General features: G+C 42.9%; 2 protein-coding genes across 2 annotated transcripts; both read right to left on the reverse strand.

Annotated features, from left to right (window-relative positions):
• Positions 1 to 15: 15 nt before the first annotated feature.
• On the reverse strand, positions 16 to 27961 carry LOC129813120 (diacylglycerol O-acyltransferase 2-like). The gene is made up of 8 exons (XM_055865320.1): positions 27800 to 27961; positions 21380 to 21511; positions 20115 to 20222; positions 15784 to 15854; positions 9947 to 10151; positions 9370 to 9544; positions 2135 to 2334; positions 16 to 1665 (listed from the first exon to the last, which is right to left on the reverse strand). The coding sequence occupies exons 1-8, from the start codon at positions 27837 to 27839 to the stop codon at positions 1511 to 1513; spliced, it is 1086 nt and encodes a 361-aa protein (XP_055721295.1). The 5' UTR covers positions 27840 to 27961; the 3' UTR covers positions 16 to 1510.
• LOC129813113 (uncharacterized protein K02A2.6-like) lies at positions 2341 to 9362 on the reverse strand. Its single transcript, XM_055865308.1, has one exon. The coding sequence runs from the start codon at positions 4609 to 4611 to the stop codon at positions 3394 to 3396; it is 1218 nt and encodes a 405-aa protein (XP_055721283.1). The 5' UTR covers positions 4612 to 9362; the 3' UTR covers positions 2341 to 3393.

Here is a 27961-nt window from a genome sequence, read left to right on the forward strand (position 1 = left end):
ACAGGAAAAAAAACATTTACGAAGACATGTTAAGTTTTATTCTAAAAACATAAAGTTTCATTTAAGGAGACAGATTTTGCTCAAGCTATTCATTCACAACATAAAGGCATTGGCTGCTGTTTATTGCACATGAATTAAGAGAGTGAAATGTTTACTGCTCTTTACAAGAAGTTAATGTTGAAGCTAGAAAAATGTACATTTCAAATGACACTTCTATTTAGCACTCATCACCAACCTCAACATTTCACCACATGGCAAAATAATTGTAGTCTTTTCATCTTGCATAATAATTGTAGTCTTTTCATCTTGCATAATATACAAACAGTCCCGCACCTAAGATAATTGGCAAGACGATAGACTTGATATGCCCAGTAATTTCTCAAACACTTGTTGGTAATTACCAGGGGAGTTTGACTTTTAACTCTAATCCAAATGTGTGATAGAAAAACCCTTAAACTGTACATTTGCCATTTTACTCAATTGAGTAGAACCCCACAATAAGTGTATTTTATTTCTACAAGGCACATGCTTTACAATCCCTTTCTTTTCATGACATTCATCACTGATCTGCCCTCTGTGTGGAGGAAGAACTGTTCTTACATCATCAAAATCGTCAACAACTACAGTACATGGGTCATCAAGGCACTAAACACTCTGCAGCCCAGTCAATAAAAATGTGACAGGAATTTTTCAATAAGGCACATTTTAGAGAAGTACCTCAGAGGGTTGTAACAAATACAAAAAGTGCATCAATATATTAATTTTAAAACGTTTTTTTTTTTTAATTGTTCCGTTCGACAAGGGAGGACAGGTTTTTTCTTATTTACATAATACAATACTTAGTGGCATCATATAATTACAATCTAAATCCATTAGAATTACTTCACCTTCCAGTTTCAATAAAGTATGCGTGTGCTGGGAGGGGACACCCGTCAGCTCTTTGGCTCAATTACCACACTATATTAACTTCTCAGTGAGACCATACCATTACAATTGCATTGTTTGTGCATTTAGCAAAAAATAAATAAAGGCCTCAAAACATCTGATATTGAACTTTGTTTAGGGCCTAATATGTGACAGCTACATCGATGCTTGGGGGAAACAAACATGGTGCTTGTGTGTATAACCTTCTAGTGCCACCTAGTGGGAGTTCCACACTGCAAGTGATCGTATCTTATCAAACTATACTCATCTCTTCTGTCATGGAACATATCTATAAATGTGACATATGCTGAAGAGACTCCATTTGGAGACATTTAAGTTAGTCAACTTTGCTATTGGCAAGGACTAGGTCAAGGAGAATAGTAAGGCAACCTAAAACCTGCCATTTTCACCCTGAGTGGAGTAGGGACGTGAGCCTTGTATACTGGACGAGGATGAGAGCGCTGTGGGTTTATTCCCACAACTTTATGTATATCGATTGAATTCCAGAGACAATCAATCAGAGCCATGCACGTGAATGGGGTGTCGAGGCTGAACAAGGTTCCGAGGGGTCCCACTCACTCTTTCCTCATTGGATGTGCAGGATGTCACTCTCTTTCAATCCGAAGCGGGTCTTATACTTGTCAAAGAGGCTCCTGAGGGACTTGATGTACATGGCATGGTACAGTTCCACCATATCCCGAGTAGGCTCCTCAACCTTTGGTACCGTGATCGGTTCACCCACTAAGAGAAGGGGGTAAAAATCAATATCCGCAAAATCAACTTAGACATTTTACTTTTTGGTTTGACGAACTGCAATGTTTAACATGAACATGGCCTTGATGCAGGGAAGAGAAAATGTTGACTGTGTGGTTGGTTCTGTTAACACAGAGGAGCTAGAGTTGCCCTTGAACTGCTTGGTAGTAACCATAACCTGACCAAGCATTGTAATTACTTAAGATTTTTACAGATGGACAATAATCTACAGATCCTGGCTGACAGAACAATTTGAGTTGAGCATATATTTTGATAGATAAGATCAATAAGATAGATGGATAACAGGAGGCTGCTGAGGGGAGGATGGCTCATAATAATGGGCGGAACAGAGCGAATAGCATCAAACACATGGCCTGGATCACTACCAGAAACTAAGTCATCCAGCACTAAATGCCTGTGAGACACTTTCAGTGTGGTCTTGGAGAGGGTTTCTCACCGATGGTGGTGATGGGTTTACTGTAAGGCACCATTCCCCAGGAATCGGAGAAGAGGCCACAGCCATGGAACAGACAGGGAGCAAAGCCCAGAATCTTCTGCAGCCGCTTCTGAGCTAGCCGACACCAGGTTCCCTCCTCAAAGATCACTTGCTTGTACACATTGTTCTCCCCAAAGGAGTAGACCGGCACCAGGTCAGACCTGACAGAGAGCAAGGGTTTACATTAGTCTCCAGAAGTTACTCATAGGGCATAATGGATATCACCTGATCTCTGAATGATGACTTGTTTTGGTGCTTCCCTGCTCTATTTCAACATCTGTCATGAAAACGCATTATGAGGAATTTAGAAAAGGAACCTTTGGGAAGCATTTAACCAGGGTAACATAGGCCTACATGCCACTTGTCTTAGAGATCCTAAAAATATGAGCCAGTGACCCAGAAACGTACTGTACATGCCAGGGGAAATTAGCAATCATGCATGTTATCGAAGGTTGTTGTGAATGAGGGTCTACATAACATATTATACAACCTCTAAGACACCATTAACCAGCGTATCTACAATCAACCATCAAACAATATTTATCACTGAAGTGGGCTTGTTTGTGTAATATTTGTGTTGTGGAGAAATGACCAGGCAGGAGACGGGAGTACAGTTAGTTTTCGTTTAGTCAAAACCTCTCGTGCTCTACAGTTCCCGGGCACACTAGTGCGCATGTGCATTTCCTATTAGGTGTAGTAACGTAACACTGTCGTAATACATCACCGCTTAGTAACAGCATAGTAACTAATATAAACAGATGTAGATCCCAGATACTACACTCCTCCCCCATAGTTTTTAACTCCCAGAGAACAAGGTAAATATGTTAGGGAACTACTAATGAAATATATCTGAACAATGCATTCTTAACATTTTTCAACTACTGGGTTGAAGCAGACTTTTCAGAGTCCAGCACAAATCCAGGGGATTATTCTGCCCCGAAGATGGAGTTTGTGTCCTAATAACTAACCCAGGTAATGTCCGTTTTCTTTCCTTTTATCTAGGACATATTAAAGTGTTTGTTTGTTTTACTGTCTGTTACCTTAAACAGCTCAACTCACAGGTCAAGCTTTTGAGGTGCCCTTCGCTGTCGAATAGGATATCTCCGCTCCTCCTGGGCTTCCGGTAGTGGGCCAGGTTTGGGTGGAAGGTCAGGCTCTGTCTCTCCCGTACGTCCACAGTCAGGAGAATAGCCCTGGGGGTCGTTATTGTTCTTGTTCTCTCAGCGTTTCTCTGCTGGGGCGTTGGACCGTAGCAGATGATCCACATGAACGTTGACCTGGCGATGACCAATTTGGACTTGGTAAGTCAAAGGTCCTTTGCGTTGCAAGAGCACACCTGAGTTCCACAGGCTCTTGGGGTGTCTGAAATCACGTACCATCACCCTCTCTCCCTCTTTGAATTCTCTGACAGTCTTTGAGTGTCTGTCATGAGCTTTCTTCTGCTGTAGCTGGTGCTTTGCCACAGTGCTTGACAAGTCTGGTTTCAACAATGTCAGGCGGGTACGTGGTTGGCGTCTCAGAAACAGTTCAGCTGGTGTACATTCCGTTACTGTGTGTGGTGTGTTGCGGTAAGTAAACAGGAACCGGGGAAGCCTTTGTTGGGTGGGCACAGACTGAACCTCGAGTCTAGTCCAGGCCTTCTTAAAGGTTTGCACGGCTCTCTCCGCTGCTCCGTTTGATGCCGGATGGTAAGGTGATGACCGGATGTGCCTTACTCCATTGTTCTTGAGAAACATTTCAAAATCGTTTGACGTGAAAGGAGGGCCATTGTCCGATACGAGCTCCTTGACTAGTCCAAAGGATGCGAACAGGTGTCTGAGAAGATTGATGGTCTTCTCAGCTGTGGTCAGTTGAGTAGGGAACACTTCCATCCACTTGGAATGGACATCGACGACAACAAGGAAATGTTGCTTGTCAATCTCGGCGTAATCCACATGGATGCGTTCCCAAGGTGTAGCAGCCCAGGACCATGGATGAAGAGGTGCAGCAGCAGGCTTGTTGCGAACAGCTTCACAAGGTGAGCAGTGGCCTACATGCTGTTGAATGTCCTGATCCAGTCCAGGCCACCACAGATAACTGCGAGCGAGTGCTTTCATTCGAGTGATCCCTGGATGTCCCTCATGCAGGTCAGATAGCAGTCTCCTCTGGAATTTGTGAGGTACCACCACCCTTGATCCCCACAGAACACATCCTTGATCAGTGGACAACTGGTCTTTCTTGTCGATGAATGGACGAAGGTTATCGTCATTTACGAAGTTTGGCCAACCTCCTAATGTTAAGTCCAAGACTTTGAAAAGCACTGGATCTTTCCTTGTTTCCTCTGCTATGTCTGAAGCAGATATGGGCAGTTCGTCAAATGAGAGCGATCTGGAAGACTGCTCTATCATCTTCACTGTCGGAGTCACTATTGCATGGTAGTCTTGATAGTGCATCTGCATTTGCGTGATCACTGGATCGTCTGTACTCAATCTCGTAGTTGTAGGCTAACAATATCAGAGCCCAACGTTGCATTCAAAGTGCAGCAAGGGTTGGTATAGCTGATTTTGGTCCAAGGATGGCCAACAGAGGCTTGTGATCTGTCAGCAGTTGGAACTTCCTTCCGTACAGGTATTTGTGAAACTTCTTCACTCCGAATATTATGCTCAGGGCTTCCTTCTCAATTTGAGCATAATTTTTCTCACTTGGTGACAGAGTCCGTGATGCAAATGCAATAGGGTGTTCTTCACCTGACGATAGAACATGTGAGATGACGGCTCCTACTCCGTATGGAGATGCATCACACGCGAGTCTCAGCTTCATCTCTGTGTTGTAGTGGGCAAGCCACTTGCTCTTTAGCAGACGATGTTTGCAAGTCTTGAATGCTTCTTCGCATTGTGGGGACCAATTCCACTTTGTATCGGCCTGCAGCAGTTGGTGAAGCGGATGCAACAATGTGGACAAGTTTGCCACAAACTTTCCGTAATAGTTCCACTACAAGGTGCTCTCCAATGGTTGGTGCTGACACGAGGATGACGTCCATGAAGCACACAACGTTGTCTATACCGTCCAAGATCTGATCCATTGTGTGTTGGAATATCGCTGGAGCTGTCGAGATTCCATAGGCCAAGTGATTGAATCTGAATAGCCCCTTGTGTGTATTGATGGTCAGATACTGTTCTGACTCCGGATCCAGCTTCAGTTGCTGATAAGTGAATGCCAGGTCCAGCTTACTGAAAACCTTCCCACCAGCTAGAGTGGCAAACAGATCTTCAGCGTTTGGTAGTGGATAATCCTCTGGTAGTATGCAGTGATTTACTGTGACCTTGTAGTCACCGCACATTCTGACGGTCTTGACTTTCTTTGGGACTACAACAATCGGAGCGGCCCAGTCGCTCCTCGCTACTTTCGTGATTATGTTATTCTTCTGTAGGCGGTCCAGTTCCTTCTCTACTGCTTCCTTAAGAGCATAGGGAACTGGACGTGGTTTGTGAAAGATAGGCTTGGTTCCTTTTTTGCACTCTGACTTTTGCTGTGAAGTCTTGTATTTCGCCGTAGCCATCCTTGAAAAGTTCTTTGTGCTTCTCCAGCATGTTAGTGAGTGTAGCCTGACTCACTGGTTTGTCCTTTCTCAGACTGAAGATTTCTCCCCAGTTCAACTTGATCTTTTGTAGCCAGTTTCTGCCTAGCAAGGCTGATTTTTCTCCTTTAACAATGACAAGCGGTAGCGTCCACTCCTTCCCCTCATACCGGACTGGTACCTGCATCTGCCCTAACACAGGAATAGTGTCACCAGTGTATGAAGAAAGGCGGATGGACGCTGGCTGAAGAGGGCACTCTTTCAGTTTCTTTGTAGAGTCTCTCTGGAACCAGAGATACAGACGCTCCGGTGTCCAGCTGCATTTTTACCGGTTTTCCCGCTAACTCCATGTTGAGATAGATTCCATCTTTTTGTTGTTGAGCTGTGTACACTGTGGACAGTTCCAATACTGTTTCAGTAGTACCTTCCTCTTCTTGTGCTGCGTCTGACACTGTGCGCTCTTGCTGTGCGTTTTGAGGCTTTACACACTTTCTGTAAATGTCCAACCTTTCCACAATTGTGGCACTTTACATTTGGAATCGACATTCACTGTGCTGATGATTATCTCCCCCACATCTGTAGCAACTTGGCTTAGACCTTTGAGATGTGGGCTGCTTTGTTCTTGTGTAACCTTGAGGACGGGGCTGAGAAAAGTGTGACTTTTGTGAGCCTTTTTCACCACGTGCATCACTGACCTTGTGAACACCTTTCTGACGTTCTGCATATCCCGATAGCTCAATAGTATCCCTGTGGGCAAGCTCGAGTCCAAGTGCGATATCACAGGCTTTCCGAAAGGTTAGGTCCTTCTCTGACAGAAGCCTTCTGTGATATGCTTCACCTGTGAGACCACATACAAACTTGTCTCGAAGAGCATCATCAAGAAATTGTGCAAACTCACATGTACTTGCCAGCCTTTTCAAAGCAAGGATGTAGTCAGCCACGGTTTCCCCTTGACTCTGGTGACGTTGGTAAAATCTGAAACATTCTGCAATGAGAATTGGCTTAGGCTTGAAATGCCTTGAAAGAGTTTCAGTCAGTTCTGCATAGTTCAACTTCACTGCTTTTATTGGTTCAATGAGACCTTTCATCAATCCATACTCAGTTGGACCCAAAACACTGAGAAATACATCTGCTTTCTTTTCATCTTTGATTTCATTTGCAGCCAGCCAACGCTCAAAACGCTCCAAATAGGAATCAAAATCCTCTTTTGTAGCCTCAAACTGGTACTCGACCAATGGTTGCCATTTTCACAGTTAATTGTTCAGTTTCCTTATTCCTTAATTTTCATCTAATTCTTCACTTCAGAAGTTTCTGCAATTACTTCGTTCACTGCACTCATTTGTAATAATGTACACACCGTGTTACGTTCCTTCTTCCTTTTTTTTTTCTTGACAATATTTCTCCACTGAGATCGCCTAATTTCAATGGGTTCAATGACAGTTTTTTTATTTAACCACCAGAGGGCAGTGTCGCTATTCTGGACTCCAATAGTCTTGCTACTTGGCAGCTCCTGAACACTGTACCTGCTAGCAGTGCTTAGCCTTTTTTTACTGGCGAAAGAAAATAAAAAATGACGAATTACGTAATTATATTGAGTTTCATTATTCACGCAACATTCTTCCCTTCAAGCAATGTCCGTTAAATAAGTTTAATCACCTCGTCGCCACTGTAATATCTGTGTTGTGGAGAAATGACCAGGCAGGAGACGGGAGTACAGTTAGTTTTCGTTTAGTCAAAACCTCTCGTGCTCTACAGTCCCCGGGCACACTAGTGCGCATGTGCATTTCCTATTAGGTGTAGTAACGTAACACTGTCGTAATACATCACCGCTTAGTAACAGCATAGTAACTAATATAAACAGATGTAGATCCCAAATACTACAGTTTGGATAAGTTGAGCAAGTCAAAATGGCAGCCTAATGGGTCTGGAGTAGAGTGGGATTCCCAGTTAGTCTGATCTGGTCTACGCCAGCTCACTCAGTGTGCCGAAACAGTGTTCTCAGGAGTCACAATCTGATGGAGTCCATCCTTTGGCCTTGACCCAGGTGTCTGTGTACTGTATGCCAGAAGGAGCTCTGAGCAATTGAGGACCAATTACCACACAAGTAAGTGTTTTGTGCCAATCAGGGTTGTGGTCAATTCCAATTTAAAATTCCAATTAAATTCACTCATGAAGTGGAGAATTTACATTGAATTCAATATAATTTCAACAATCTTGAAATTAGACCGTTTTGACTTTGAATTTAATATTTGTAAATTTCACAGTTAATGAACTTCGTATCACAAATTGACTGCAATTTAAATAATTTCAATATAGCTAGGTTGTCTGAACAATGACATGATCAGCCTGAAGAAATTTGAGTTTTCGGGGATAATATTGCATTAGAGATTGAATCCTCGGAATTGACCTAACATTGGAATTGAGAGGAAATGAATGTCTGAATTCAAAGACTGACCTGGAATTTGAATTAAATATAATTTTCAGGGAGGGGGGAATTGAATTAGAATATAATTTTTAGACTTAACCCAACCCTGGTGCCAATCCTATTGTTGAGCCAATTCTCTCGATTCAATCCAATTGGTCATAATGACATTAGATTTACGGTCTAATATTTCAAAAACTAGTGTTGAGGATAAACGTAGACAAAGTCCACTAAGGTAGGAATACTCCAGGGCTGTTTTGTGCAATACCTAACATCAATACGTTCACATTGGCAGACTAGATATCCTGCACTCTTCTTTAGCAGTTTATTCAGTTCAGTGTTTTTCTGCCCAGATGAGATGTCTTACATAAAAACAAACACCATGTAGTCAGATCAATTGATGTGTGTAACAGAGAGGTACACTATGTACAAATAAGTATGTGGACACCCCTTCAAATTAGTGGACTTGGCAATTTCAGCATCACCCTTCCAGCATTGGCTGGAGTGGTGTAAAGAGCGCTGCCATTGGACTCTGAAGCAGTGGAAACGCGTTCTCTGGAGTGAATCACCACACTTGACCGTCTGGCAGTCCGACGGACGAATCTGGGTTTGGCGGATACGAGGAGAATGCTACCTGCCCCAATGTATAGTGCCAACTGTAAAGTTTGGTGGAAGAGGAATAATGGTCTGTGGCTGTTTTTTTATGGTTCGGACTAGTTAGTTCCAGTGAAGGGAAATCTTAAAGCTACAGCATACAATGACATTCTAAACGATTCAATGCTTCCAACTTTGTGGCAACAGTTTCAGCATGAGAATACCCCCATGGCCAAAGTGAGGTTCATACAGAAATGATTTGTCGAGATCGGTATGGAAGAACTTAACTGGCCTGCAAAGAGCCCTGACCTCAACCCCATCGAACACCTTTAGGATGAATTGGAACGCCGACTTCCCGGGCCTAATTGCCCAACATCAGTGCCTGACCTCACTAATGCTCTGAATGGAAGAAAGTCCATACAGCAATGTTCCAACATCTAGTGGAAAGCCTTCCCAGAAGAGTGGCGGCTGTTAAACCAACAAAAGGGTGGACCAACTCCATATTAATGGCCATGATTTTGGAATGGGATGTTCGACGAGCAGGTGACCACATATTATTGCTCATGTAGTGTACGTGTGTGGCCAGGATTTGTGTATGGCAGAATGTTTGTGCTCTACTCTCACCCTTGCTGGAGGGCCAGCCTCACAAAGCCCTTGCGGTTATTCAGGGTGACAGAATTCATGCCTGGAGCACAGTTCAGAGATTCTGCTGCTCCCCCGACAACGATGACCACTGCGTTGCCAGTTCCATTCTGAGAGAGGAGGTAGTCGATGGAGTTACGATTCACTGGGCAGATACCTGACGCACGGGAGAGAATGGGGTTAGGCTCAGCAATCACACATGAGCCCAAAGACCAAACCATCAAGTCTGTTTTCAGTAGACATTATTTAAGAGAAAATACATACTGGTTGAGCACAGACACATATTATTGCTGTACATTTTACATTACAATACTACTCTAAATGACCAAATTAAGATAACCTGCACTGTTAGCTTTTGACAGAAGCAGCTCCCTACAATAGCGAGATCAGCAAATACAGGTTGGTAGACAGAGGCTGGCTGTTTCGTCCTGGCTGCGCAATAGGACAAAGCTCAGAGTTCTGCCAAATTACAGTCTGTAGATAAACGGCTGTTATCAGCAGTTTAAAGAGAGAAGAGGCAGCCTCTTCAGAGGGACAAAACTCCCAGAAACCATCTCACCCCCAGACATGAGATAGTCTCTAAGGACTGGCATCCGGAAGTTTCCAGCCAGGGTGGCAAGAGAAGGCTTGATACCCGGGAACTTCTTGGAGAATCCAGTGGCCTCAGTCCCAAAGTTACAGAAGGCTCCGAAAGAGAAGATCCCATGGGGGTGGTACCCAAAGATGTAGTTTCGGCTGGGCAGCAGGTTATGTGTCTTGATGAGCTGGAAAAAAAGATGACAAGAGAGACATGATTAGACTGTACTATCACACCAGTCTCAGAGGAGAGGTTTAGAGGATGTGTTAAGACTAATGTCCTGAAATTGGAACAGCTTATCATTTTAGCCCTGATATGATGCATCTTTTGCACTCAAGTAATAAAATAAATTTACAGGCAAATAAGGCAAAATGTGCGGTGTGTCTGGGATGTTTACCTGCACGTTTCCACTAAATAAAATGTATTTATATAGCCCTTCTTACATCAGCTGATATATCAAAGTGCTGTACAGCCTAAAACACCAAACAATGCAGGTGTAGAAGCCAGTTCCATTCTGAGAGAGGAGGTAGTCGATGGAGTTACGGTTCACTGGGCAGATAGTGTGAACAGTAGTTTCATTACAGAGATGCAATACTGCCCTGCTAGAGCGGCCCCGGTCAACTGTAAATGCTGTTATTGTAAATTGTAAAGGTGTAAATCAAGTAACATTTTATTGGACACATACAAAATGGTTAGCAGATGTTAATTGGCGTGTAGCGAAATGCTTGTGCTTCTAGTTCCGACAGTGCAGTAATATCTAACAATTCCACAATGACTACCTAATCACACAAATCTAAAAGGGATGGAATAAGAATGTTTATTTATTTATTTTATTTAACCAGGTAGGCTAGTTGAGAACAAGTTCTCATTTGTAACTGCGACCTGGCCAAGATAAAGCATAGCAATTCGACACGTACAACAGAGTTACACATGGAATAAACAAAACATAGTCAATAATACAGTAGAAAAAAATAAAACAAAGTCTATATACATTGATTGCAAATGAGGTAAGATAAGGGAGTTAAGACAATAAATAGGCCATGGTGGCGAAGTAATTACAATATAGCAATTAAACACTGGAATGGTAGATGTGCAGAAGATGAATGTGCAAGTAGAAATACTGGGGTGCCAAGGAGCAAGATAAATAAATAAAATACAGTATGGGGAATATATGTACATATTCATGAGTCATCGCTCATATGGATGAGCGATGACCGAGCGGCATAGGCAAGATGCAATAGATGGTATAAAATGCAGTATATACACATATGAGATGAGTAATGTAAGATATGTAAACATTATTACAGTGGCATTATTTACTGTGACTAGTGATCCATTTATTAAAGTGGCCAATGATTCGAGTCTGTATGTAGGCAGCAGCCTCTCTGTGTTAGTGATGACTGTTTAACAGTCTGATGGGCCAGCTTTGATGCACCTGTACTGACCTTGCAGTGGCTCAGGTGGTTCTTGTCCTTGATTGTCTTTTTGGCCTTCCTGTGACATCGGGTGCTGTAGGTGTCCTGGAGGGCAGGTAGTTTGCCCCCGGTGATGCGTTGTGCAGACCGCACCACCCTCTGGAGAGCCTTGCGGTTCAGGGCGGTGCAATTACCGTACCAGGCGGTGATACAGCCCAACAGGATTCTCTCAATTGTGCATCTGTAAAAGTTTGTGAGGGTTTTAGGTGACAAGCCAAATTTCTTTAGCCTCCTGAAGGTTGAAGAGGCGATGTTACGCCTTCTTCACCACACTGTCTGTGTGGGTGGAACATTTCAGTTTGTCTGTGATGTGTTCGCAGACGAACTTAAAACGTTCCACCTTCTTCACTGTTGTCCCGTCAATGTGAATAGGGAGGTGCTCCCTCTGCTGTTTCCTGAAGTCCACGATCATCTCCTTTGTTTTATTGCCGTTGAGTGAGAGGTTGTTTTCCTGACACCACACGCCGAGTGCTCTCACCTCCTCCCTGTAAACTGTCTCGTCGTTGTTGGCAATCAAGCCCACTACTGTTGTGTCGTCTGCAAACTTTGATTTAGTTGGAGGCGTGTATGGCCACGCAGTCGTGAGTGAACAGGGAGTACAGGAGGGGGCTGAGCACGCACCCTTGTGGGGTCCCAGTGTTGAGGATCAGCAAAGCGGAGGTGTTGTTTCCTACATTCACCACCTGGCGGCAGCCCGTCAGAAAGTCCAGGACCCAATTGCATAGGGCGGGGTTGAGACCCAGGGCCTCAAGGTTAATGATGAGCTTGGAGGGTACCATGGTGTTGAATGCTGAGCTAGAGTTAATAACCAGCATTCTTACATAGGTATTCCTCTTGTCCAGATGGTATAGGGCAGTGTGCAGTGTGATGGTGATTGCATCGCCTGTGGACCTGTTGGGGCGGTATGCGAACTGAAGTAGGTCTAGGGTGGCAGGTAAGGTGGAGGTGATATGATCCATGACTAGTCTCTCAAAGCACTTCATGATGACAGAAGTGAGTGCTACGGGGCGATAGTCATTTAGTTATCTTTGCCTTCTTGGGACAGGGAGTGATTGAATGTCTAAAACACACCAGACAGCTGGTCTGCACATGCTCTGAGGACGCGGCTAGGGATGTCGTCTGGGCCAGCAGCCTTGCGAGGGTTAACACGTTTAAATGTCTTACTCACGTTGACCACGGAGAAGGAGAGGGGGGGGCCCACAGTTCTTGGTAGTGGGCCACGTCAATGGCACAGTATTATCCTCAAAGCGGGCAAAGAAGGCGCTTAGTTTGTCTGGAAGCAAAACGGCGGCGTTTGTGACGTGGCTGGTTTTCTTTTGTAGTCCGTAATTGTCTGTAGACCCTGCCACATACGTCTTGTGTCCGAGCTGTTGAATTACAACTCCACTTTGTCCCTATACTGACATTTTGCTTGTTTCATTGCCTAGTTATATACACTGCTCAAAAAAAGAAAGGGAACACTTAAACAACACAATGTAACTCCAAGTCAATCACACTTCTGTGAAATCAAACTGTCCACTTAGGAAGCAACACTGATTGACAATACATTTCACATGCTGTTGTGCAAATGGAATAGACAAAAGGTGGAAATTATAGGCAATTAGTAAGACACCCCCAAAAAAGGAATGGTTCTGCAGGTGGTGACCACACCACTTCTCAGTTCCTATGCTTCCTGGCTGATGTTTTGGTCACTTTTAAATGCTGGCGGTGCTTTCACTCAAGTGGTAGCATGAGACGGAGTCTACAACCCACACAAGTGGCTCAGGTAGTGCAGCTCATCCAGGATGGCACATCAATGCGAGCTGTGGCAAGAAGGTTTGTTGTGTCTGTCAGCGTAGTGTCCAGAGCAAATCCGCCATTGGACCAGTGGAAAAGCCTTCCCTGGAGTGATGAATCACACGTCGCCATCTGACAGACGAACCTGGATATGGCGGATGCCAGGAGAAAGCGACCTGCCCCAATGCATAGTGTCAACTGTAAAGTTTGGTGGAGGAGGAATAATGGTCTGGGGCTGTTTTTCATGGTTTCGGCAAGTCCCCTTAATTCCAGTGAAGGGAAATCTTAACGCTACAGCATACGATGACATTCTAGATGATTCTGTGCTTCCAAACTGCCCATGTGCACAAAGAGGCCCATACAGAAATGCTTTGTCAAGATCAGTGTGGAAGAACTTGACTGGCATGCACAGAGCCCTTACCTCAACCGCCTTTGGGATGAATTGAAATGCCGACAGCGGGCCAAGACTAATCGACCAACATTAGTGCCCGACCTCACTAATGCTCGTGGCTGAATGGAAGCAAGTCCCTGCAACAATATCTCAACTTCTAGTGGAAGGCCTTCCCAGAAGAGTGAAGGCTGTTATTGCAGCAGAAGGGGGGCCAACTCCATATTAATGCCCATGATTTTGGAATGAGATGTTTGATGAGCAGGTGGCAACAGTGTACCTTTGATAAGCAGCTAGCCAGCTAGCTCCAATGCCAATTTTAAGTCTTTCTAAAATAATATCTGACGAACTCAGAAATATGAAGTTATTTCAGAATGAAAGTTAACTGGCTAGCGCATCATGCTTTGTTAGCTAGCCATCCTGGTGCACTCGATCTTTTGTGAGCTGACTGCTCATTCTAAATAGTATAATCTATCTGTTCAAATACAGTGTCAGCATGTGTAGCAGTGGTTATTCAGTTTCATTTGTAAAAGTAAAATAGGTGTATTTATGCTGTTGCTCAAATGCACAAAATCACTTGAGAATGTTTGATTTTTAATAAATACATTTTTTTAAAGTTTGAAAACTTGCGATTATATTTCTGCCATGCTGCTTTGTTGACCACTCCAACCACCTTGTGCCCCGGGCATTCAGCCAATAACCGGCCACCGCTGTATTTGATAACATACATGCAGTGAGTGGAAGAGAGAAGGAGACCTTGCTGACACTGCAAGATGTAAGCCACCGTCCCTGCATGCACTGACACTCACGCTGCCACCAGCCAGGCCTGACTACCAGCTGGCATCCAACTGCATTAGTTGCACAAGCTAAAACAAGTTAAGCAACCATTCATCTGAAACAGGATGTTGACATGTGAAGTATCTAATGTGTCTCAAGCCCTACCAATACCTGGCATACAGTGCGTCTTTGAGCCAGAAAACCCTACAATTGAAGCCCCTTAACTCCACATCACAAACAGCAGTAAACATCATCCTAGTTACCAACCCCAAAAAATACAATACTTTAAGTCTCTAATCGATGCAGAGACATGTTATCAAACACAGCCATTTTATTCAGTTTGCATCAGAGCTACTTGATGCAAATAAGTGATCATCAAGCCACTCAGACAGAAACAGTCAGTGCTCAAAGTATGGATCACAAGCAGGGCCAAAGTTCAAGCTCCAGAGGCAACACACACACACACCTGAATCCCCCTGGCTGTTAACTGTCAATAATTGAGTAATTTTGGTTAAGACTACCTTTATTCGGTGACCATATCCAAGATCTGGCTTCGCTTTAAGAGCCTTTGACTATACTTTCTATGTATGAGTGAAAGAGATTGTATGGTAAAACATTTATTGTAGGGTTAATGTTTCTAAAATGCTCCATTTTAAACACTTAAATCAAATAGCTGAACTGAAGGACAAGTAAACATAGCAGATGTAATTTGAATGCCGTTGGTTCATTGATATTCATGAGGAGTGCGAAGGCATACAAACAACTCAGCTAATTCAACCCTTGGTCAGCAGGGCAGCGAGAGAAAGCACAAGAGGAACTTGCCAAAAAATGTGAAGGCAAAAAATGTATTGCTGTTAGGATACCAAGAGAACGTGTCTCCCAACAATCTCCAGATGCGGAGGAGCGAAATAATACAAATTGGGAAAAAACTCGATGAGCTGTCGCCTATCAGGCGGGGCAAAACCTATCCTTTCAATCGACGTCAACTCCTTATAGCATCATCAGGGAACAGGAACCAACAGCTGATACTGGATACAGTCTCAGATAAGGTTATCGTCAAGCTTGTGCTACAGCACACCATAATCAATAAAAACATTGATGCTCTTTAACTTTGTATCGACCAGAAAAAGCACATTTTATCATCTGTACAGGCAGGCATATCCATGTTGTTTCCATCAAATTTCCAGTTTGATAGCAAACCTAATTATCTGGCCTTATGACAACGCATACACACTGACAAGTGAAAACCATCCCACTTTTATTTGTTTATACATCCTCCAATATAAGAGGTCAAGACGCTACATAGCACTGAATGGCCCATTCCCAAATCACACATTCCACACACACCCGTAAGTTCACACATTATACCTTTAAAAATGTTAGGCCTATTCTTTTCCACTCACCCTGATGGGAAAGTAATCTCTGAAGTAAGTCCACACAGTCCAATTCCTCACCCAAGGGGACCTCCTGCCACCTGAGAAAACCAAGGTAATGGATAGATCTCCAGTCAGAATAATACTGAATAATGAATCATGTAACCCACATAATGATTAATGTAAATAAACATTAACATAGTGCCAATTAACTCAATTTCCCAGCACAGCTCCTTATGGTCACAGACACAAACCAGTTTCACACACACGTTACCAGTCAAAAGTTTGGACACACCTACTCATTCAAGTGTTTTTCTTTAGTTTTACACATTGTAGAATAATAGTAAAGACATCAAAACTGTGAAATAAACATATGGAATCATGTAGTAACCAAAAAAGTATTAAACAAATCAAAATATGTTTGAAGAATACAAGTAGCCACCCTTTGCCTTGATGACTGCCAAAAGTGTGCAAGGCTTTCTCTCAACCAGCTTCATGAGGTAGTCACCTGGAATGAATTGCAATTAACAGGTGTGCCTTGTTTTAAAGTTAGTTTGTGGAATTTCTTTCCTTCTTAATGCGTTTAAGCCAATCAGTTCTGTAGTGACAAGGTAGGGGTGGTAAACAGAAGATAATATGGACTTGGTCTTTTACCAAATAGGGTTATGGCAAGAAGAGCTAAAATAAGCAAATAGAAATGACAGTCCATCATTACTTTAAGATATGAAGGTCAGTCAATACAGAACATTTCAAGAACTTTGAAAGTTTCTTCAAGTGCAGTCACAAAAAACATCAAGCGCTATGATGAAACTGGCTGTCATGAGGACCGCCACAGGAAAGGAAGACCCAGAGTTACCTCTGCTGCAGAGGATATGTTCATTAGAATAACTGCACATTCAGATTGCAGCCCAAATAAATGCTACAGAGTTCAAGTAACAGAGACATCAACATCAACTGTTCAGAGGAGACTGCGTGAATCAGGCCTTCATGGTTGACTTGCTGCAAAAAAAACACTACTAAAGGACACCAATAATAAGAAGAGACTTGCTTAGGCCAAGAAACACAAGCAATGGACATTAGACCGGTGGAAATCTGTAATATGGTCTGATGGATTTTTGGTTCCAACTGCCGTGTCTTTGTGAGACGCAGGGTAGGTGAGCGGATGTTCTCCGCATGTGTGGTTCCCACCGTGAAGCATGGAGGAGGTGTGATGGTGCTTTGCTGGTGACACAATCAGTGATTTATTTAAAATTCAAGGCACACTTAAGCAGCATAGCTACCACAGCATTCTGCAGCGATACGCCATCCCATCTAGTTTGTGCTTAGTATGAGAGTGATGGAGTGCTGCATCAGACGACCTTGCCTCCACAATCACCCAACCTCAACCCAATTGAGATGGTTTGGGATGAGTTGGACCGCAGAGTGAAGGAAAAGCAGCCAACAAGTGCTCAGCATATGTGGGACCTTCAAGACTGTTGGAAAAACATTCCAGGTGAAGCTGGTTGAGAGAATGCCAAGAGTGTGCAAAGCTGTCATCAAGGCAAAGTGTGGCTACTTTGAAGAATCTCAAATATTATTTAGATTTGTTTAACACTTTTTTGGTTACTACATTTCATAGTATTGATGTCGTCACTATTATTCTACAATGTAGAAAATAGTGAAACTAAAGAAAAACTCTTGAATGAGTAGGTGTGTCATACACACACGTTCAAAAGTTTGGGGCCACTTAGAAATGTCCTTGTTTTTGAAAGAAAAGCAACTTTTTTGTCCATTTAAAATAACATCAAATTGATCAGAAATACAGTGTAGACATTGTTAATGTTGCAAATGACTATTGTTGCTGGAAACTGCTGATTTTTAGTGGAATAACTATATAGTCATACAAAAAATAAATAAAATAATCTGCCGTTTCCAGCTACAATAGTAATTTACAACAATAACAATGTAACCTGTATTTCTGATCAATTTGATGTGATTTTAAATGGACCAAATAATTTGCTTTTCTTTCAAAAACAAGGACATTTCTAAGTGACCCAAAACTTTTGAACGGTAGCGTATGTATATAAACTCAACAAAATAACTATTCGTAAAAATACAAATAACTTCACAGATCTTCATTGTAAAGGGTTTAAACACTGTTTCCCATGCTTGTTCAATGAACCATAAACAATTAATGAACATGCACCTGTGGAATGGTTGTTAAGCCACTAACAGCTTACAGACGGTAGGCAATTAAGGTCACAGTTATGAAAACTTAGGACACTAAATAGGCCTTTATACAGACTCTGAAAAACACAAAAAAAAAGATGCCCAGGGTCCCTGCTCATCTGCGTGAACGTGCCTTAGGCATGCTGCAAGGAGGCATGAGGACTGCACGTGGCCAGGGGAATAAAATTTCAATGTCCGTACTGTGAGACGCCTAAGACAGCTCTACAGGGAGACAGGATGGACAGCTGATCGCCCTCGCAGTGGCAGACCACATGTAACAACACCTGCACAGGATCGGTACATCCGAACAGCACACCACGGGACAGGTACAGGATGGAAACAACTACCAGTATTAAACCAGGAATGCACAATCCCTCCATCAGTGTTCAGAATGTCCACAATAGGATGAGAGAGGCTGGACTGAGGGCTTGTAGGCCTGTTGTAAGGCAGGTCCCCACCAGACATCACCAGCAACAACGTCGCCTATGGACCAGACAGGACTGGCAAAAAGTGCTCGTCACTGACGAGTCGTGGTTTTGTCTCACTGGGGGTGATGGTCGGATTCGCGGTTATCGTCAAAAGAATGAATGTTACACCGGGGCCTGTACTCTGGAGCGGGATCAAATTGGAGGTGGAGGGTCCGTCATGGTCTGGGGCGGTGTGTCACAGCTTCATCGAACTGAGCTTGTTGTCATTGCAGGCAATCTCAACGCTGTGCGTTACAGGTAAGACATCCTCCTCCCTCATTTCGTACCCTTCCTGCAGGCTCATCCTGACATGACCCTCCACAAATTTCTTGTTAACAAACTATAGTTTTGGCAAGTTGGTTAGGACATCCACTTTGTGCATGACACAAGTAATTTTTCCAACAATTGTTTACAGACAGATTATTTCACTGTATCACAATTCCAGTGGGTCAGAAGTTTACATACACTAAGTTGACTGTGCCTTAAACAGCTTGGAAAATTGCAGAAAATTATGTCATGGCTTTATAAGCTTCTGATAAATGATGTCAATTAGCCTGAGTCAATTGGAGGTGTACCTGTGGATGCATTTCAAGGCCTACCTTCAAACTCAGTGCCTCTTTGCTTGACATCATGGGAAAAATCTAAAGAAAGAGACCTTGGTCAAGGAGGTGACCAAGAACCCGATCGTCACTGACAGAGCTCTAGAGTTCCTCTGTGGAGATGGGAGAACCTTCCAGAATGACAACCATCTCTGCAGAACTCCACCAATCAGGCCTTTATGCTAGAGTGGCTAGACAGAAGCCACTCAGTAAAAGACACATGACAGCCCGCTTGGAGTTTGCCAAAAGGCACCTGAAGACTGAGACCATGAGACACAAGAGTCTCTGGTCTGATGAAACCAAGGTTTAACTCTTTGGCCTGAATGCCAAGCATCCCGTCTGGAGGAAACCTGGCTACACCGTAGGGATGGTGCATGGTGGTGGCAGCATCATGCTGTGGGGATGTTTTTTCAGCTGCAGGGAGACTAGTCAGGATTCAGACAAAGGTAAACAGAGCAAAGTACAGAGATCCTTGATTAAAACCTGCTCCAGAGCAAGTTTCTGAATGTCCTTGAGTGGCCCAGCCAGAGCTTGGACTTGAACATCTCTGGAGAGACCTGAAAATAGCTGTGCAGCAACGCTCCGCCACCAACCTGACAGAGCTTGGGAGGATCTGCATAGAAGAATGGGAGAAACTTCAAAATACAGGTGTGCCAAGCTTGTAGCGTCATACCCAAGAAGACTCGAGGCTGTAATCGCTGCCAAAGGTGCTTCAACAAAGTACTGAGTAAAGAGTCTGAATACTTATTTAAATGTGATATTTCCAGTTTTTATTTGTAATAAATTAGCAAAAATTTCTAAACATGTTTTTGCTTCGTCATTATGGGGTATTGTGTGTAGATTTAGGGAAAACACAATGCAATACATTTTATAATAAGGCTATAACCTAACAAAATGTGGAAAAAGTCAAGGGGTCTGAATACTTTGAAAGCACTGTATAGAAGGGCACAATTTAACCACAATAGGGCAACGGCAGCCATTAGGTTAAGGAACCGAAAGGTTGCCAGTTCAAATCCCAGGACTGACAGGGAAAACCCTCTCAACCTGACCATTATTAAGAGCCGGTTTGAGTGACCGTGGTACTTGCCTTGTTTGGGGGTGTTCCAGTCGAAGATTAGCCAGGTAGTGTACATGGCAGCGATCACCCAGAGGTCTGTGCAGAACATGTAGATTAACAGCACAGTGCAGCTGATGCCTATGTGGTCAGATAGGATAGGAGAGAGAGCAGAGGAACAGCTATTCAGCACCTGCACTGTACTGTCAAGAATGCAGGCCACTAAGAACTGAGACATTTTTAGCTTCCAGTTATTGTGACATGGGGCAGTGCATTATCAGGCTGAAACTTGAGGTGTTGGTGGTAGATGAATGGCACAACAATGGGCCTCAGGATCTCATTACGGTATCTCTGTGCATTCAAATTGCCATTGATAAAATGCAACTGTGTTCATTGTCAATAGCTTATGCCTGCCCATACCATAACCCCACCATGGGACACTCTGTTCACAACGTTGACATTAGCAAATCGCTCGCCCACACACACACCGTCTGCCCAGTACAGTTGAACTGGGATTTATCCGTTAAGAGCACACTTCTGCAGCATGCCAGTGGCCATCAAAGGTGAGCATTTGGCTACTGAAGTCGGTTATGATACTGAACTGCAGTCAGGTCAAGACCCCGGTAAGGATGACGAGCACGCAAATCAGCTTCCCTTAGACGGTTTCTGACAGTTTGTGCAGAGATTCTTTGGTTGTGCAAACCCACAGTTTCATCAGCTATCCGGGTGGCTGGTCTCAGACATTCCTGCAGGTGAAGTAGCCGGATGTGGAGGTCCTGGGCTGGCGTGGTTACACGTGGTCTGCGGTTGTGAGGCCAGTTGGACTTACTGCCAAATTCTCTAAACAACATTGGAGGCGGCTTATGGAGAGAATTGAACATTCAATTATCTGGCAACAGCTCTGGTGGACATTCCTGCAGTCAGCATGCCAATTGCACACTCCCTCAAAACTTGGGCCATCTGTGGCATTATGTTGTGACAAAACTGCACATTTTAGAGTGGCCTTTTATTGTCCCCAGCACAAGGTGCACCTGTGTAATGATCATGCTGTTTAATCAGCTTCTTAATATGCCACACCTGTTAGATGGATGGATTACATTGGCAAAAGAGAAATGCTCACTAACAGGGATGTAAACAAATCTGTGCACAACATTTGAGAGAAAAAAGCTTTTTGTGCGTATGGAACATTTCAATCTTTTATTTCAGCTCATAAAACATGGGACCAACACTTGACATGTTGTGTTAATATTTTTGTCTAGTGTAGTTAGAGCCACACAGCGATCCAGTCACATTCTCACCCATGGCGAGGAAGGAGATGACCCACTGAAGAACTGCGATGACCTGAAGGTGTTTCTCCAGCTTGGATCGAAGGGCAGGCCATGGAGGGGAGGGCAGGTCCTGCAGGGACGAGAGGATGCTATAGCCTGTGCCTAGAGAAGATAGACAGGGTCATAAATGAGTCAATACTGTACAGTACATCCACATCAATCGATTAAGTCACAGTTGCAGTCAGTGAGAAGACTAGAATATGAAAATAATAAACTGTCAATCCTTTTCCAGGTTCTCAAAGTATGTCAAATACATAAACAAGGGACATTAGATTAGACACTAGAGAGAAAATGAACAAAATGTTCATCCCTTACAAAGCTCCGTGATCAAACAGACCACAAGCAATAAACATCACGTCAAATTCCTCATGCCACTGCAATTGCTATAGAGACAGAGCAACTTACCACCATGGTCTGATCACTACTCATAAAGAGCAGAGCCACAGTCCTGCCAGCTACATGTACAAAATATTAAGGACACCTTCCTAATATTGAGTTGCACCGCCCCTTTTGCCCTCAGAACAGCCTCAATTAGTCGGGCCATGGACTCAATGAGGTGTCGAAAGCGTTCAACAGGGATGCTGGCCCATGTTGACGCCAATGCTTCCCACAGTTGTGTCAAGTTTGCTGGATGTCCTTTGGGTGGTGGACTATTCTTGATACACAGGGGAAGCTGTTGAGTGTGAAATATCCAGCAGTTTTCAGTTCTTGACACACTCAAACCAGTGCACTTGGCAAATCTTGTATCTTGCCCAGTCACTCTCTGAATGGCGCACATACACAATCCATGTCTCAGTTGTCTCAAGGATTAAAAATGCTTCTTTAACCTGTCTCTTGACCTTCATTATGACTTTACACCCCATGCTATATTGTGGATTGAGAGTTACCTGTAAGATGGGAAGCCCTCTCCCCATAATAAAGCACTGCTCTGCCTTAACAACAAGGCAGGTCCTACAGGCCCTAGTTGTCGCACCTGGACTACTTCCCAGTCGTGTGGTCAGGTGCCACAAATCGAACTGCCCCTTAAAATCTACACGCAGAGCTAAAATTAATAATATGCATGTCAATTGCTCAAAGTAGAAGAGAGATTGACGTCATCACTACTTGTTTTTGTAATAATGTTCAATGCGCCGAGCTGTCTGTTTAAACTACTAGCACACAGCTCGGACACCCATGCAAACCCCGTCTTCAAGTCCAGAAAAGACTATGGGAGGTGCACAGTACTGCATAGAGCCATGGCTACATAGAACTTTATTCAAAATCAAGTAACTCACACAAGCAGTAAAATCTGATTTAAAAAGCAGATAAAAATACACCTTATGGAACAGCGAGGACTGTGAAGAGTTACACACACAGGTATAAACACACACGTACACCTGGATTGTGTGGCGTAGTAGAGTAGTGGCCAGAGGGCACACACTTAATGTATTGTGAAATCTGTTGTAAAATGTATTTTAATGTATGCATCTTACTGCCTTAGTTTTTACTGGACCCCAGGAAGAGTAGCTGCTGCCTAGGGATCCATAATAAATACAAATCTACACTGATTGAAGTTGATTTAACAAGTGACATCAATAAGGGATCATAGCTTCTTTCATCTGGATTCCCCTGGTCAGTGTCTTGGAACGAGCAAGTGTCCTTAAAACCTATTAAACTCTGACCCCCCCTCTGGTGGCATTTTCTAAATGACGCAAAATATTGTATAATACCCTCAATGTACATTTCGGTTCCAAAATTATTAGTCTTAAAAACACATGCTTAGTACTGTTAGAAAAGGTAAGAACTATGGGATTCAGATACACGTGTCAGAAATAATGCGACTACTACAGAGCCTGATGCAAACAAAATTTTGTCTTATAGGAATGATATACATATGAAGTGAAATCTGAAGTATATCTATCCATTGATGTAAATATATGTCTGATTCCCAGTTCATCCACTAGACAACAGTAGGAGGCCACATCATGTCTCTTGGCTACTTGGGTCTGGTTTGGGTAGTGAGTCACTGTGCCAAAATAGCTGAATGGATTTTTAAGCCTTTAAATGAACTTAGCAATCAGGGCTTTGAGGTTCCGGAGTTTTTAAATAAGATAGACAGGTGAAGAAACTTCAAAACGACTTTTCCCATTCACTTTTCCTAATGAAAACAATGAGCAAGCAAAAAGGCGCATGTGGAGGATGCATACAAGGCAATGTGGATGGAGAAGGAAATGCAATTCTTTACAATGACCATCAGGGTGGACCCTTTCCATGCATACTAAATGGTTGCACTTTTGGTGACTTGACCTACATTGCATACTATATAAATATGTCCCATAGCGCATGATTTATAGCCTTTATGGGGTTCGATTAAATAAAAAAGACATGGCCTGTAGCTTCAAATGATATGTCACACCGGGCCCTGTACATGGCCCAAAACAACTGCTCAGAGTTTAACTGGTTAATGTTTTATACAGTACCAGTCAAAAGTTTGGACACCTACTCATTCCATGTTTTTTCTTTATTTGGGCTATTTTCTACATTGTAAAATAATAGTGAAGACATTAAAACTATGAAATAACACATATGGAATAATGTAGTAAGAAAAAAAAAAAGTGTTAAACAAATCAAAATATATTTTATATTTGAGATTCTTCAAAGTAGTCACCCTTTGCCTTGATGACAGCTTTGTACACTCTTGGCATTCTCTCAACCAGCTTCATGAGGTAGTCACCTGGAATGCATTTCAATTAACAGGTGTGCATGGTTAAAAGTTAATTTGTGGAATTTCTTTACTTCTTAATGTGTTTGAGCCAATCAGTTGGGTTGTGACAAGGTACAGTAGACAGCCCTATTTGGTAAAATACCATGTCCATATTATGACAAGAACAGCTCAAATAAGCAAAGAGAAATGACAGTTCATCATTACTTTAAGACATGAAGGTCAGTCAATACAGAACATTTCAAGAACTTTTCAAAAGTTTCTTCAAGTGCTATGATGACACTGGCTCACATGAGGACCACCATAGCAAAGGAAGACCCAGAGTTCTCCGCTACAGAGGATCAGTTCATTAGAGAGTTACCAGCCTCAGAAATTGCAGCCCAAATAAATGCTTCAAAGTTCAAGTAACAGACACATCTCAACATCAACTGTTCAGAGGAGACTGTGTGAATCAGGCCTTCATGGTCAAATTGCTGCAAAGAAACCACTACTAAAGGACACCAATGAGAAGAAGAGACTTGCTTAGGCCAAGAAACACAAGCAATGGACATTAGACCGGTGGAAATCTGTAATTTGGTCTGATGAGTCCAAATTGAGATTTTTTGTTCCAACCGCCATATATTTGTGACACGCAGAGTAGGTGAACGGATGATCTCCGCATGTGTAGTTCCCACCGTGAATTATGGACGAGGCAGTGTGATGGTGATTTGCTGTTGACACTGTCTGCGATTTATTTAGAATTCAAGGCACACTTAACCAGCATGGCTACCACAGCATTCTGCAGCGATATGCCATCCCATCTGGTTTACGCTTAGTGGGACTATCATTTGTTTTTCAACAGGACAATGACCCAACACACCTCCAAGGTGTGTGAGGGCTATTTGACCAAGAAGGAGAATGATGGAGTGCTGCATCAGATGACCTGGCCTCCACAATCACCCGACCTCAACCCAATTGAAATGGTTAGGGATGAGTCGGAGCGCAGAGTGAAGGAAAAGCAGCCAATAAGTGCTCAGCATTTGTGGGAACTCCTTCAAGACTGTTGGAAAAGCATTCCAGGTGAAGCTGGTTGAGAGAATCCCAAGTGTGTGCAAAGCTGTCATCAAGGCAATGGGTGGCTACTTTGAATCTAAAATATTTTTTATTCCAACATGATTCTGTGTTATTTCATAGTTTTAATGGTCTTCACTATTATTCTACAATGTAGAAAATAGTACAAATAAAGAAAAACCCTTGAATGAGTTGGTTTCCAAACATTTGACTGGTACTGTATATCAGTGGCGGTCAGTGCCGTTTAATGAGCATGGCCTTATTTCCATTACAGCATATTGGATGACTGTCATTCATATTCCATTCACCCAGCTCAATGTAACATCGATAGGTTTAGGTTACTACCCATGATACTTTATTTTTTCCCATACCCATCATGAGGTTGCTACTGTACAACCTAGCCTATGAATGAAAGTTTATTATGTAGGTGCACAGGTCGAGAGACATTTTTTTTTAGTAATCAGGGTGACAGACTGACACATTCAATACCGCCTTGCAGTCTTGCCTGCATCTAGCTGATCTAGAGCATAATCATTAGTCTAACAGTTGCAAAAGAGCGTTTCTATTGGACAAATTCAGATTTGTTTATCCCGGTTTCAATCCATTTAAGAAATATTTTGCTCCAAAGTATAGGCGGAATGAATACACCTCTGATCACACACAAGCACAGTTCCCTTTCATAGCAGCCCCATTCAAGCAGCATGATCACTTTGCTTGTTGTATTCCTTCTCGCATATACGCACTCTCTTCCTCTCACCTTTCCCCTTTGCTTGTGGACTTCAGTGCACAATACATCAGCTGTCTGTGACCAGGCGGAAAAAAAAACTTTCCAAGCCAAAGCTTCATACATCATAACTGTTACACACAGCCTACATCTTTGTCACCATATTATCTAACGTCATAGTCAACATAGTTACTAGACCTAACGGGTTAGTAAACATGCTACAATTATGCAGTACAATGTTCAGTCAGCAAGCAGTATGGAAGTTACACCGGCGGGCCCAATGGCAATACATTTATAAAACCAAAAGCTTACCTTGACTTGGAAGAGTTCCAGTATTGGATAGCCATAGCCAGCTAGCTAACATAGCATCCATCTCTGTTTGAGTAGGCTGAACTAGCTACCTGCATTTGTTAGCCAAGTAAGTGAAAAAAATACAAAGGAAATTGCTAGCCCTCTCTCGCTTCTCCTTAATTTTTGAAGACATTAATTTGCTCAAAACTGTTCAACTTTAGTCTTTCTCTAGGAGTCAACTACTCACCACATTTTATGCACTGCAGTACTAGCTAGCTGTAGCTTATGCTTCCAGTACTAGATTTATTCTTTGATTGGGTGGACAACATGTCAGTTCCTGCTGCAAGAGCTCTGATAGGTTGGAGGATGTCCTCCATAAATTGTCATAATTACTGTGTAAGTCTATGGAAGGGGCTGAAAACCTTGAGCCTCCTAGGTTTTGTATTGAAGTCAATGTACCCAGAGGACGGAAACTAGCTGTCCTCCGGCTACACCATGGTGCTACCCTACAGAGTGCCGTTGAGGCTACTGTAGACCTTCATAGCAACACAGTGTGTTTTAATAACTATAATAAACATATCAAATTATTTATCTAAAAATAATCATTTTAATGTCTCACTATTTTTTATGAAATTCACTGAGGATAGTCCTCCACTTCCTCCTCTGAGGAGCCTCCACTGATGTATATAGTGACAGACCAGAACAAGAACGAGCCACTGAGGGGACACTTCTTAATCTACTCAAGTTCATAGTGCCTCATCAGCAGATCTTTCCCATGCCACGGGACAACACAACCACGTAAACCTATCTTAATGGACTAAATAACACTGCATCGTGCTGTCAAACAAAACACTATCCGTTCTGCACTCTGGCCCACACTTGCATAATTAAGTCAATAATGCTTTCAAAATCAGGGCTACTGGGCAGTATCAGCCTCAGGGGGTCAAAGACTTAATTTAGACTAGTAATACTACACAGTGAATCAGTCACTAACCTCACATCTTTCCCCTTACCGGGCAGCTTTCAGCAGGGCACAACGTTGTGGAAAGTTGCTGATATACATATATTATGTTGAACAAACTTGAGCCTCTCTGGCATGTAGAATAAATGAACTTGTCAGCCCTATTCATGATATGTACTGTATATCTTCAACATTCACATTTGTCTACTGAAATTGGCCCTGGTGTACACTTTTTTACTTCTCTTCCTTCACAGATCAGACCCCTAAAAAAAATACACAAGCAACATATGAAAACTACTGTGCCCAAATACACTCTTCACCACACACCAATGTGTTGGCTTATCTGATGTCTTTCAGAACAAATGGCTTACATGACAATGAGTATTGCATCCACAACAAACAGCATCTCAACAAACTTCTGATTATGTTTTGGGCTGTCATAGTTCTGTCATAGTTGAATGTTTTGCAAGCTGCTTCTTCATCTCACGAAAGCTGATTACACGCCAACACAGGATTTGGAATATAGTGGAGATGATCCAATTATCAAATGACTGCCGATTATCAAATGACTGCCGATTATCAAATGACTGCCGCTTGATAGGATGGCTGAAGTCTGTGTGCAATTTGTTTGCAGTGAATTTTGAAAGAGGGTGCATATCTTACCTTTTAGGGCACCGGAGTAGGCAGCAAGTATGGTCTTCATAACTGTGGCTCCGGGACTAAACAGATTACAAGACTAGGAAATACTTGCTGCTTTAAAGTTTGTCAACTCTACAGCTCCTCTAACATGACTGCCTTCCACTGTACTGAATTGAAGCACCGAGC

The sequence above is a fragment of the Salvelinus fontinalis genome, chromosome 2, assembly GCF_029448725.1.
Source record: "Salvelinus fontinalis isolate EN_2023a chromosome 2, ASM2944872v1, whole genome shotgun sequence".
Lineage (NCBI taxonomy): Eukaryota > Metazoa > Chordata > Actinopteri > Salmoniformes > Salmonidae > Salvelinus > Salvelinus fontinalis.

Coding starts and splice junctions, on each gene's coding strand:
- LOC129813120 (XM_055865320.1), bottom strand. CDS start 27,839: ATGAAGACCATACTTGCTGCCTACTCCGGTGCCCTAAAAG. Junction 20,223..21,379: donor CATCTCCTTCCTCGCCATGG/GTGAGAATGTGA, acceptor CTGACCACATAG/GCATCAGCTGCACTGTGCTG. Junction 15,855..20,114: donor CTGGAACACCCCCAAACAAG/GCAAGTACCACG, acceptor TGGTTTTCTCAG/GTGGCAGGAGGTCCCCTTGG.
- LOC129813113 (XM_055865308.1), bottom strand. CDS start 4,611: ATGCAGATGCACTATCAAGACTACCATGCAATAGTGACTCCGACAGTG.